Below are 12467 nucleotides of genomic sequence, written 5' to 3'. Positions count from 1 at the left end.
CATGGAGACCGTCTGGTGGTTTAACATTGAAATAGATAAGCTAATCTCCCTGAAACGTACAGTACGGTCTGCCCTTTCAATCAGACTGTTGGGTTAAAGTAGCTACAATCCCATGTAAATACACTAATCTGTACTATTAGCACAACCCTGGCTGACAAAGTGCTCCCTGCGCTCCCTCTGGGATCTGCCAGGCTTACAGCAGTCAAGGCCAGGGTGCAGTTTTTAAACAAGACAGATAGAGTTGAGCCTCTCAGGCACGAGCGCAACAGTATTGTAACTTTAATGCCGGGGGTTTGGCGACGCGTTGTTCCGCAGCTATCCATCATTAGCGCTGCGGCAGCATGGCCTAAGCCGCACCCCCGCTCGCCATAAAAATCACCTTGATTAACGGGCCCGAACATGCCCGATAGGCTGCTGCTGTACGGAGGATGAGCAACTGCGTTATCACTCAAATCCCACCCACCCACTGTGTGGGAGCGCGTCACTCTTTTTTGGAGCATATTGTGCGACGACGTGCAGCAGGCAATCAAGATGAGTCCTGCTGAATCTGGCACACTGCGCTCGACTCAGCAGCATTTCAGCAGAGCTCAGTCCAGATCGGGGAGGCACTGCTCAGTGCTCACACGGTCAAAGATATGAATTTACTCATTTATCAGTGTACATTTAACCCTCATGAGGGATTCATTAATAATCGCCTATCCTGGGTTGACTTATTGAGTGACCGTTTTTGGTCACTTATTATGTTAACCATAAATCGTTTTTGTGTGTGCGTGTGTGTGTGTGTGTGTGTGTGTGTGTGTGTGTGTGTGTGTGTGTGTGTGTGTGTGTGTGTGTGTGCCAAACCTTATACCCTCAGATGACATCATACATACCCAAATGTTTATTCATTTTCAGAATTTTAACCCTTTATAAGCCAGTTTGTCTATAAAAAAGACAAAGTTTGTTATAAAAAAATGCTTTCTGTTTGTTTCAGCTTTCCACAATTTCCCACAAAATAAAATTCTAACGGAATGTTTTTGGGTGGGATTAAAAGTACTTTGAGTAGAATAACTATTATTTAAATTGCTCAAGTAAGAGTAAAAGTATAGCATTATAAAGAAAAATACTTTCAAAAGTACAAATCCTTAAAAAAAAACTTTCCACCTCTGCTTTTTTAAATATTGCAACTATACTGTATTGCATGCCGTCTCGCACAATACAGTGCTGGGACACTGAAATGATTGATTGATTGACAAATATGCCTCCCGGAGGGAGAGCCTGCCAGTTTATTGAATAAACAATCTGGAAACTTCCCTCAACTTTCAGAGAGGCTCATAAAAAGTTGAGATGGGCTTTGGCTGGCTAGCTTCCTTCACCTTTACTCCCATTGAAGTGGCATCATAAGAATCACCTTGGGATTTCTCCCGTCCCTCCCCCGCCCGCCTGCTGCCTCATCGAGCGTACCTTCATCCTCGTCATTAGCGCTAACAGTGACAACAGCCAGGCCCACATCTGCATTCTCGTCAACGCCGACTTCATACAGACGCTGAGCAAACACCGGTTTGTTGTCGTTGACGTCGCTGATGAAAACCCGCACATACGCTGTGTCTGCAAGAAGGATGGCAATGGCAGCAGATTAAAAGATGTGGCTCACACAAACACACACATACGTGCACACACATACACGCACGCACACACACACACACACACGCCTGCGCACGCATGCACTCACGCGCACACACACACATGCGCACGCACACACACACACACACACACACACACACACACACACGCACACGCACACGCACACACACACACACTTCTCTTTCCTTCTGTTTATCAATCCATTTCATTGTGACTGTTTACCGGGAAGAGGCACTTAACCTGACCCAATGTGCCTCATTGACATGAAAACCAGACATAACATTTTTCACAAAGATGTGCCGTTAAATTACATAAATTATTCATTTTTAGCAAGAGTTTATTGTTTTAGCAGGGCTAACTGTTTCCAGCGCTAAGAACAGCACTAATGGGGCTAAACCTCTTCAACAAGCTGCATTTTCGCACCGAGTAGATAAAGATCCTCTCCACTGGGGAGGTTAAATATTTATAAGATGACAAGTGTTTATGTCTTATCTGTGCCCTCCTCATTACGCTGTTTATTCCTTTAGTTAGAAAGAGTAAATTATCTGCTCACACTGCAGCACGGTGGGCTGACATGTTAATTTGGAGCTGCTGCAGCTAGAGATGATGGTGGTAGTAGTGGAGGAATGTGGTCTATTTTCTCTGCTTCTTTTTATTTATTTTTCTTTCGCTCCTCTCTTGGTCTGTCCCAGGGGTGACGCAGAGAGACAGGTAATGTTTGCAGAGGAGATGAGCCCTTCTGGATGGCGGAGATACGTAGCGCGAGGCTCATTGCAAATGCTAAGCAGCCCCCAACATCCCTGGAGAGAAGGCTTTGCTGCTCCAAACAGCATCCTTTACCCCTAATACCGCCTTCACAAACACTTGCTAAGACCCTCATCTGAATACAAACGTCTTCTCATGTCACCGCGGACACACACACATGGCGGTTTTAAGGCTGCCAGAGTGTCACAGAGTGAAACATGCGGCCATATTGGTTGAATATTGAACAATGGGGAAAGGATTGCCTGGTAAATCATCCTGATCACCTGAACTCACATTCTGTTGCATTCTGTGCATCAGTCTCGACTCCAGCCCGCCACAAGTGACTTTCAGAAATGACACAGACAACGGGCCAATCAGGGACCTGCCTCGTAGTTGACAACGTAACCGGCCAATCAGGGACCCCGCAGAGCAGTAATATTAGTGCCGTTATTGCAGAAATAGACTCAATAACAACAATTAAACAAGAAAAAGAGTATGCACCAGTTTCTCGGCGGAAAATACGTTTTCGCCGTTCTTCCGAGTGGATTTGGATTTGACTGGATCCACTACTGATTGGCTGAAGGACTGGATTTGGCTATGCCGATTGGCTGAAGGAGTTGTTTGTGAAGGCAAGTACTCCCACCCACTGAAATCACTGTGGATGATTAGAGTCCAAGACTTATAGAAGAAGTAGGCCAGTACTCAAAAATGTCCTTTGAGAATTTTAATAAGTCACCTGGGATGGCACACAACAAACGTTTCAGCGTCAAGCCTTCATCAGCGTTGTGTTGTGTAAGGCGGAAATGACAACTAAATACATACAGACCAGAAGTACAATCAATAATTGAATTATTGCTTGTGCTTCCGGTCTGTATCTATTTAGTCGTGATTTCCCAGGTGCCTTATTCAAATTCTCAAAGGACCTTTTTGAGTGCTGGCCTACTTCTTCTATTACTCTTGTGACTTTGTGTGGCCCTGCACCTTAATGCAACTCGAGTTTTGAGTGTGCTCGCATTCGGTGAGTTTGATTGGAGTCCAGACTGATGCGTAGAGCGAAACAGGATGTGAGGTCACGTTATCAGCATGGTCTTAACCAGGCGAGGGAAAAAAGGCCGGTAAAGAAAACGAGAAGTCCAAGAAATCACAGCTATTTTCACTTGGAAGAGAGCGAGTCCGTCTGGTCATGGCAGTGGAATAAATCAAATTAAGATTCACTTTTCAAAGTCTGTCCCAGGGTGTAAATGAATGTAATGTGATGGCGTCTGTTTGAAACACAGCAGAGGAAGAACTTTTCAGAAAGCATTGCCCTCTGCGCTTGGGAAAAGAACAATGCTGCTTTTCATGAATGAGACATTGCAACTGGGGCGGAGGTCACCTCAAAGTTAACTCTGACAACTCGAGAAGCGTCTCAGAATTTAACAACGAAAATACTTGCATGCGAAAAAAGGAATAAGGCTGAAACAAAACTGAAGCAGCTGCAATTGAATATTTACAACTTTATGAACTGAATAATCAGAGTTGTACCCAGCACCGAGCTTCTCATCGCCACTTTCAGTTTTCTTCATGAAATGTAACAGAATGTAAATTCATGAACGTTTCATGGGAACTAAGAAGGCTCTAAAATCGGACTATTATTATCAACATCACTTCTAACCTGAGTTGGACTGCTTGTTCTTGCCGGGTCGAGCTGACTCCTGGCCGTCCTCCGACTGAACCTCCAGCAAGTAGGAGCTGCGTGCCTCGCGATCAAACACTGCTTCTGTGTAGACCGTGCCCAGCTCTGCGTCTATACGGAACAGATGGTGGTCCCCACTGCTGTCACCCAGGAGAGAGTAAGTGATCTGTGGAGCACGGGGGAAACTGTGAATTAAGTTGCAGTCTTCTTTTTAACAATAACCTGCAGAAAACGAAAGGCTTTGCAGGTGAAAATGCCAACAGGTCTCTACTGTATTCCTCAAGTCAATCTTTTCTACATGCAGCCAAAATTCAGATCAATACACTAGTCTCACCGATACGGTCATAGTCAGTCACACAGCTGCATATGGCACAGTTCCTGAAATCCCGAAATCACTTTGACAGCACAGCAACAAAAGCCTCCACAGTGGAGGCATGGTGCTGTGATGTGACGTTTCCTCTGACTTGAGATTGATGGCTTAGCAGAGAGAATAGCAGTTTGCAGATGTGGTTGCAGTGATTTCATATTTTTGTTGCACTCCCTCTCCCCCTATAGAACCTAACTCTAACACAGGAAATACCACAAACCTCTCCATTCAGACCCAGGTCTTTGTCATGAGCAGACACCTGGAGGACCGAGGTCCCTATCTGGGCGCCCTCTGTCACTGAGGCCTCGTAGATGGAGGAGGTGAAAAACGGCACGTTGTCATTGACATCTTAGGGGAGAGATGAGAGATGTATACTTTACCTAAGATATGTAGCAACTGATGATGTCATAATTGCCAGTTAATGTAATAACTTGTGAAAATGTGAAGGATGTAGTGCACCCCCCCAGTTCCCCTCCCCCAAACAGGTGCACTGGCCGACCAGAGGAGGAGCTAGTGCAGCGACCAATACTCATAGCCCACCGGCTTCCCACTCTCAGACACAGCCAATTGTGTCTGTAGGAACGTCTGACCTAGCCAGAGGTGCCGCTGCCAGGAATTGAACCCGGCTCTCCGTGATGGGAGGCGAGTGCTTTTGCCTCTACACTCCTCAGACGCCCCTCTGAACAATTTTCCAACTTGCAAAGATGCAGCCTCCGTAAGGGTTTATGTTTGTTTGCTATTTGTCTTCTGGGTTTGATTTTCCAATAAGATAACATGTGAGTGCAAGGCTGTTTGCACAGCTGCTGTGTCCAAGATCTGATTAGCAGATGTTGGACCTTCCCAGCAGCACATGAATGCAGCATAGCTGCATTCATACAATAATAGCTTACAAACAAAAATTATTTAATGGCAGAAAACTCAGATCCATATCAGCATGAAAATTGAATCAGTTGATCATACGGCCAAGGGCTTTTTGTCCACCAAATTTCAGCCAAATCCGGTTGTTGCTTTTGAGATATCTTGCTAAACATTATCACATTAACTGGCAATTACATTACATTATCTGACAATTTCGTATATCAAAACATTTTATTACATTTTCAACCAATTTAAATGGACATTTTATTACATTTTGACTAGGGAAGCACCGATATGAACATTTTGGCGGATACTGATAACCGATATTAACATTGCGGTTATGGCCGATAACCGATATTTACCGATGTCGATATGATCTGTATAAAAGCACATTTCTATGATAATAACATTTTGTACATACTGAAAAACACTTGTCAACACTGAATTTGAAAAAGTAATGCATTTCTTTATTTCCAAAACATTTGGAAAAGCCCATAAATCATAGATTTACCGCATTGTTTCCTTTCAATGCGAAAATTTGGGTTGATACCGATAACCAATATTAACATTGCAAGATCGGACCGATGCTGATGTTAAAAAATGACTAACATCGGCCGATACCGATATGATTGCCGATATATCGTGCATCCCTAATTTTGACACGTTAGTACAGTACATCACCCGGCACAATGAACGCTATTCTATAGTCTATTTAAAAACTACCATTAAAAAAACACCCAAATTATAAAAGCTACTAGCTACTTATGTAAGGTATAGTTGGTCAACGTTTTTCCTATCAAAGAACAAACACTGGTAAATGTCTGTAGTGTACAAATCATACCTGTAACATTGACATAAACAGTGGTGAAAGCCGCCAGAGGCACTGCGGCCACGTTCTGCGCCCGAACCCGCAGAGAGAAGAAGGGCGTGGTCTCGTAGTCCAGTGGCTCCGACACAAGGATGGAGGCGGAGCCGTCTTCTCGGTTGGGGGAGAGGTAGAAACGCACGGGCATGTTGGTCTCTGGGACCAACCCATCCTCCAGGTTATAGGTCACCCTCGGGTCACCCAGCTGAGAGGTCGATTTGATAGTCTGAACGGAACGACAGGATAGGTTAGAAGTTTCCTAAAGGCCTAGATCACAGGTTCTGTTAGAATTAGACTATAGTGAGGGAGAAGCTGGAGGCGCAGACCCCAAAAAAATGAAGGCAAGGAGAAAACTTTCTGAAAAACGAATCAAATGGAGAGGAAAAAAAGGTGTGAGAAGTTGTACAATCAGATTGTGTCAGATTTTGATCGAATGGATCTCGATGATTATCTGAAATGGACTTGGATAACAGTCAAACCTATTGTCCGGGCCCTGGGACAATCTCTTATCTGTAAATGAGTCCCCCCTTTTGAAGACCTTAGAAAAAGGATTTTCTCACTCCCCAGATTGACAGACAGCAATATATTCTTCACTTCAAAGGAGACGTTTTGAATAGATTTAATTAGCCTGGAGTCATGAAATTTGCTTAGCACACACCGTACAATGTCAGCATTCAGTTAGAGCATCAAACCGAAAAAAGATGTAAAGATTTTCAGCACACTGACAAGCTTTCAAAGGTGTACTTTGAGCACAAAAAGAACAGACAGTGACTGAACGGTACTCAGACTGCTCACTAACCCAGGAGACGGAAACATTTAATTGACTGAATTACAGCAACCCCAAATGCCAAGTTACTTGGCGTAATTAATGCAGCATTACAACAATATTCACCCTAATCCATCAGCATCAAATCAAGTATTGATAAAATCTGCAAGCAAAGTTTCACAGACACACACACGCACGCACGCACGCACGCACGCACGCACGCACGCACACACACACACACACACACACACACACACACACACACACACACACACACACACACACACACACACACACACACACACACACACACACACACACACACACACACACAAACAGCCTGTACCACTATGGGTGTGTCCCTGGCGGTGTTTTCTGGTATGACCACACTGTAGCTGTCCTGTTCCCACTGTGGAGGCTGGTTCTTCACGTTGGTGATGGTGACCGCCAGCTCGACAGTAGTGCTCCGGTTCCCCCCATCCGTTGCTCTTATGTCCCGCGTAATGTAGGTCCTCTGTAGTAAACAATTACAGTTAGGAAGTCGTTTAATTAGCCTAAGAAGAGCAAAACCGCCTAATGTAGATCCTCTGTAGGAAATAATTACAGTTAATTAGGCTAAGACGAACAAAAGCAGCAGCAGCAGCAGCCTGGAAAAGGTTTATTAGGCTGTAACCCACACAGGCTGTTCGAGTTTTGTTATTGTGCTACAACTGAAGCGCTACAATAGGAATGAAGGTGGGTGAATTTGATTAAAGAAATATATTTCATCAAAGTGAACACTGCAGGGAAAGAAGAACAACAAGAGGTGATTAGAGCGTTTATTATGTTGATCTATATTACGGGAGGAGTAATGTTAATGATACACTCAGTCACAGTGCCACAGTGATTTTTATGTTATTTTAATTCTAACCACTCACAATAAAAGATAATGTGAGTCATAATCATACCACTTTGTTAATGTAAAACTGCTCGCATCAGCATTCAGTTGTGAAGAATTAAATTTTCACTCAAGTGGATTATCCTATCAATGCAAATCATGCCAGAGCAATTCTATTATTATGGTGCGCATGGCCATTTATAAAGAATCATAACTTAATTTAAGAATTCACATTCTATTCTTAGGACAATCTCATTAGTATTGAGCAAGTGCAACTCTTTTGCGAACCTGGAAACCGGAGAACAAAGATTCTAACCTCCGATGTCTGATGTTCACCCTGGAGCCACTATATCGGTCACAGCCACCTTTTCCATCTTCTCCACTTACATTTCTATAGAGCTGCACTGTACATTGACATCACATCTGCTAACTTGGGGCATCTGGGGACAGTTTCTGAATGCTGTTGTTGGTCGGCTTCCTCCTTTACCATCCACAAGACAAAGTGGAGCTATGCTGCACCAACACAAGTATTGACGTGGAAATGTTAATCGCTGTGATGTATGGCTTCAACACTTTGGCCTTAATGCTCGTTCAATGCAATCCGAAAGTCTGATCAGAAAATCAAAATGCAAAAACCTGCAACAACTTGAGGCAAGTTGAGGCATTGAACATTTAACTAAGTGCTTTTATAGGCAAAGTTGGGGTCCAAAGACTGTGGGAAAGTTGGGAAATGGCTCCTGAAGCATTCTGAAAAATCCAATAGCTTTGTTCAGCAAGGTTTTCCATTTAAATTTTGCGTGAGGTAACTGGCTAAATTGCAGTGGAGAGAAAAGTCAAGGGTGTTTCTCATCTAATCTCATCTCATCTCAACTCGTTTGAATTCCTCTATAACACCCTCTCAGCAGAAATGTATGTCGCTACTTTTCAACTCTCACATGTAAACATCAAACTGATGAATGTAATTCAGTCAGGAGCACTATCGTCATAGATTTAACCGTTCATTGTGACAAATGGACCTACACTTATGTTTGGCACTGAAGGCTCCAGTCTTTACAGAAGATGCTCCCTGGATTAGCCAAGCAGCATGCTAAGCTAATCAGGAAGTGCAATGCAGAATCCCCCATGGGTACAAGAGTGAGCCCAAAGCAAGACATAGAGAGCCGCAGGGATGACGTATTTTTGTAGGCTGAATGCGGAAGTCCCGAACTTCCTGGTTCAACACTGTTTCTGTCTATGGGATTTTTGAATGGGTTTTTGGCGCGATGCTTCAAATAAGGTCTCTGGGCAACGCAAGTTTAATCAAACGCGAACCAAGGTTCAGCGGGATAATCTTCACACATGAGGACCACTTTCATGAGTTTTGAAGCGTAAATGCGAGCCCTAGAAGTAAAATGCTCCAGCTAAGCTAATCCAGAACTACACACTGTCGCATAGGCTTCCACGTCACGTCAGCACTCAACTTGGACTGTTGTTGATGTGTGCACTGATTACCCCGGGCTGAACGGGGCTGAACCAGGTGAGGGAAAGAGAATTTCCGTGTTCGCCCTTTGAAGTGGTGACGTTATTGACGTATATATCCCCATCGACTCAAAAGTGTAGTCTCATTTAGCCGTTTGCTAGCTAGCCGTCCTTTTAACGGCACATAAAAGCTTAAAAACTCATAAAAGTGGTCTTCATGTGTGAAGATGATGTTACTACCATCTGGTTCGCGTTTGATTAAGCCAGCGTTGCCCAGAGAGATTATTAGAAGCATCGCGCCAAAAACCCATTCAAAACTCCCATAGGCGAAAACTGTGTTGAACCAGGGCTGTTAGCATCGATGATTTCCGGACTCGTTACTGCGGCTCTCTATTGAATACATGTTTAACCTTTGAGTCATGCAGGATGTTGAACTAGAAAGGCGGAGGCCAGGGTGGTGGAAGTAAAGCAGCAGCCGCACAAGCAGCAGTGATGTGTGTGTGGCAGCATTGGTGTACCGTAGTAGAGATCAGTGTAGGACGGCGTCTTGTTGTGAGAATGGATGCGATTGGTGAATGATTAGAAATGCTGATCCAATCAGCAGGCTGTCAACTGATTACAGCTGGGGCGTAGCCTATGACTATCCGGGTCCTGCATGAACTAATGCGATGCTTCGTTTCTTTCACCTTTTCAAGAAACTTGTTTATTATGTTGTGAAGGAATTCAACTTTGTGGTAGTTTAAGTCTACTCTGTCCCCAAGCACTTGACTCAGGGATTTGGCTGTGGAGAAGCCGTTAGCATTGAGATTGTTAAAACCCTGTGCCATCCATTTAAAAACATCCGATATTTTCCGTCAGAGATTCTATTCGATGACATTTATGCATATTTAAAGGATAATCATTAGAAACATTGTAGAAAAAAACCTGAAGTGTTGTCATCGGATATGACAACGGGAATCCCAGGATGTTTAGATCGACTGTATTTTTAATCATTTCTTCAGCCTAAATGAGAGTTTCCCTCCATCCTCTCCATGGTCTCTGCACATGCAGCTCCTCTGGGAGTACGCATACCCCAGTTTGGGAATAGCAAGCGCAGGCACTTTGACGAGGCTTACTCACTCGGCTGACACACACCCGCAGGCCACAGCGCACTCACCAGAACAAAATGTTGCCGTGTTACATTTCTGCAAACCACGGATACGTTGAATCTGATCATTTGTGAACTAAAAATACATTGCATATCAACATTTATACAACAGGTAGTTCCGGCCGAGCAATTTGATTGGACAAGAGGGATCCTACCAGTGCCGATATTTCACGATAACGCACTGGCGCTTCACTGTGTGTAGATCACTCCGCTTCACAGCTGCTCTAATCAACAAAATGCTTCACAGCTGTAGAGTAGACAGTAGTAAAGTAGACAGCCTGCAGTTAATTAGGCTGATTAGGCTACATTTTCGGCAAAGCAGAAAGCTGAGTGGACTATTTTTGTTGGCGGAGGAATAAATAGAGAAATCATATATTTTCTCAGCTTTTTGTCATTTTTTTAATCAGCTTTGTTTAATATAACTGTTGTATAAAAGCAATATCACACTCGTGGTCGTGCTGTTGTTGTCTAATATTGTATCTCTTCGGCACTCGGCCTGCGGCCTCGTGCCTGCGACCGAATCACAGCAGTGCCGATATTAGCCAACAACAGCACTCCCTCTCCTGTGATATTGCTTAATTCTAGATACGTGTAACGTTATAACGCAGACCTCTAGCGGTTGTGTAAATGAGGTAAGGGTGTTGTGGTCGGGGTGGGGGATGGGCATAAGATGTGATATCAGCTGACTGGTTAGCCCACATGTGATATCAGCTGACTGGTTAGCCCACATGTGATATCAGCTGACTGGTTAGCGACATGTGATATCAGCTGACTGGTTAGCCCACATGTGATATCAGCTGACTGGTTAGCCCACATGTGATATCAGCTGGTTAGCCCACATGTGATATCAGCTGACTGGTTAGCCCACATGTGATATCAGCTGACTGGTTAGCTGACATGTGATATCAGCTGACTGGTTAGCCCACATGTGATATCAGCTGACTGGTTAGCTGACATGTGATATCAGCTGACTGGTTAGCCCACATGTGATATCAGCTGACTGGTTAGCCGACATGTGATATCAGCTGACTGGTTAGCCCACATGTGATATCAGCTGACTGGTTAGCCGACATGTGATAACAGCTGACTGGTTAGCTGACATGTGATATCAGCTGACTGGTTAGCCCACATGTGATATCAGCTGACTGGTTAGCCCACATGTGATATCAGCTGACTGGTTAGCCCACATGTGATATCAGCTATCTAGTTAGGGGGTCATCCCTATGTTCCCCGGGTCCTATGTTCCCCGGGTCCTATGTTCCCCGTTTTTCCCAAATGGTGTCCACCCGCTATGCCGACCACCCGCAATGCCGACCTTAGGTTTAGGCGTGGGGGTGGGAGAGGTTAGGTTTTGGGTTAGGGTCTGGGGGAGGTTAGGTTTAGGCATGGGGGGAGGTTAGGTTTGGCGTGGGGGCTGGGAGAGGTTAGTGAAAAACGGGGAATATAGAACCCGGGGAACATAGAACCCGGGGAACATAGACATGATCCCCTAGTTAGCTGACATGTGATATCAGCTGACTGGTTAGCCAACAACGGCCTTTGATCCGCCGTGTGCAGAGAGCCTGTGGCTAAGTGCTGACTGACCTGTGATATGGGCTGGTTAACGTAGACCCATCCTGTGACGGGGTTGACCCTCAGGTACTCTGGCTGCTCCACAGACATGGAGTAAGTGATGGCGGCGTTTGTGCCGAAGTCGTCGTCGCGAGCCGCCACGCGCAGGAAACTGGTGCCCATCATGGTGTCTTCTCTCAGAAAGTCTGGAGAGGAGAGGAAAAGTGACAGCAGTTGATTTGCTGCATGGTCAAAGAGTAGAGATGTATAAAGCTGAGGGTAACCTTGAAGCAATGCACACAGTTTGTCATGATAGTAAAGAAAGAGCGGCATTTGAGAACATCTTGCTTCCTTAATTGGATGTATTTCATGTTGAAACAGGATGATGTGGTAAGACACACCACAACCCCCACCATTAAATATACTATATCATATAGAAAAGTATAGAAAATAGGGGGAATTTATTGTTAAACCGGTGTATATTAGAGGAAATGAGCTAGCCAAGGTGAAAAAGTCATTTTTCATTTTGTTGCGAC

At 44.5% G+C, this 12467-nt stretch overlaps 1 protein-coding gene across 1 annotated transcript in view; it reads right to left on the bottom strand.

Annotated features, from left to right (window-relative positions):
• The window catches only part of LOC310793225 (neural-cadherin-like), a gene marked incomplete at both ends in the record, with an annotated part of 117855 nt that overhangs the window by 50893 nt on the left and 54495 nt on the right, over nt 1-12467 (bottom strand). The window contains 6 exons of the mRNA XM_083654988.1: nt 1444-1587; nt 4022-4208; nt 4630-4757; nt 6109-6358; nt 7245-7412; nt 11965-12137. Of these exons, the coding sequence (XP_083511114.1) occupies nt 1444-1587; nt 4022-4208; nt 4630-4757; nt 6109-6358; nt 7245-7412; nt 11965-12137 (1050 nt within the window). The remainder of the gene's footprint in view (nt 1-1443; nt 1588-4021; nt 4209-4629; nt 4758-6108; nt 6359-7244; nt 7413-11964; nt 12138-12467) is intronic.

Source organism: Poromitra crassiceps (genome assembly GCF_964638095.1).
Source record: "Poromitra crassiceps genome assembly, chromosome: 18".
Lineage (NCBI taxonomy): Eukaryota > Metazoa > Chordata > Actinopteri > Beryciformes > Melamphaidae > Poromitra > Poromitra crassiceps.
Note: the sequence above shows the minus strand (reverse complement) of the source record. Positions and strands in the feature narration are given on the sequence as shown.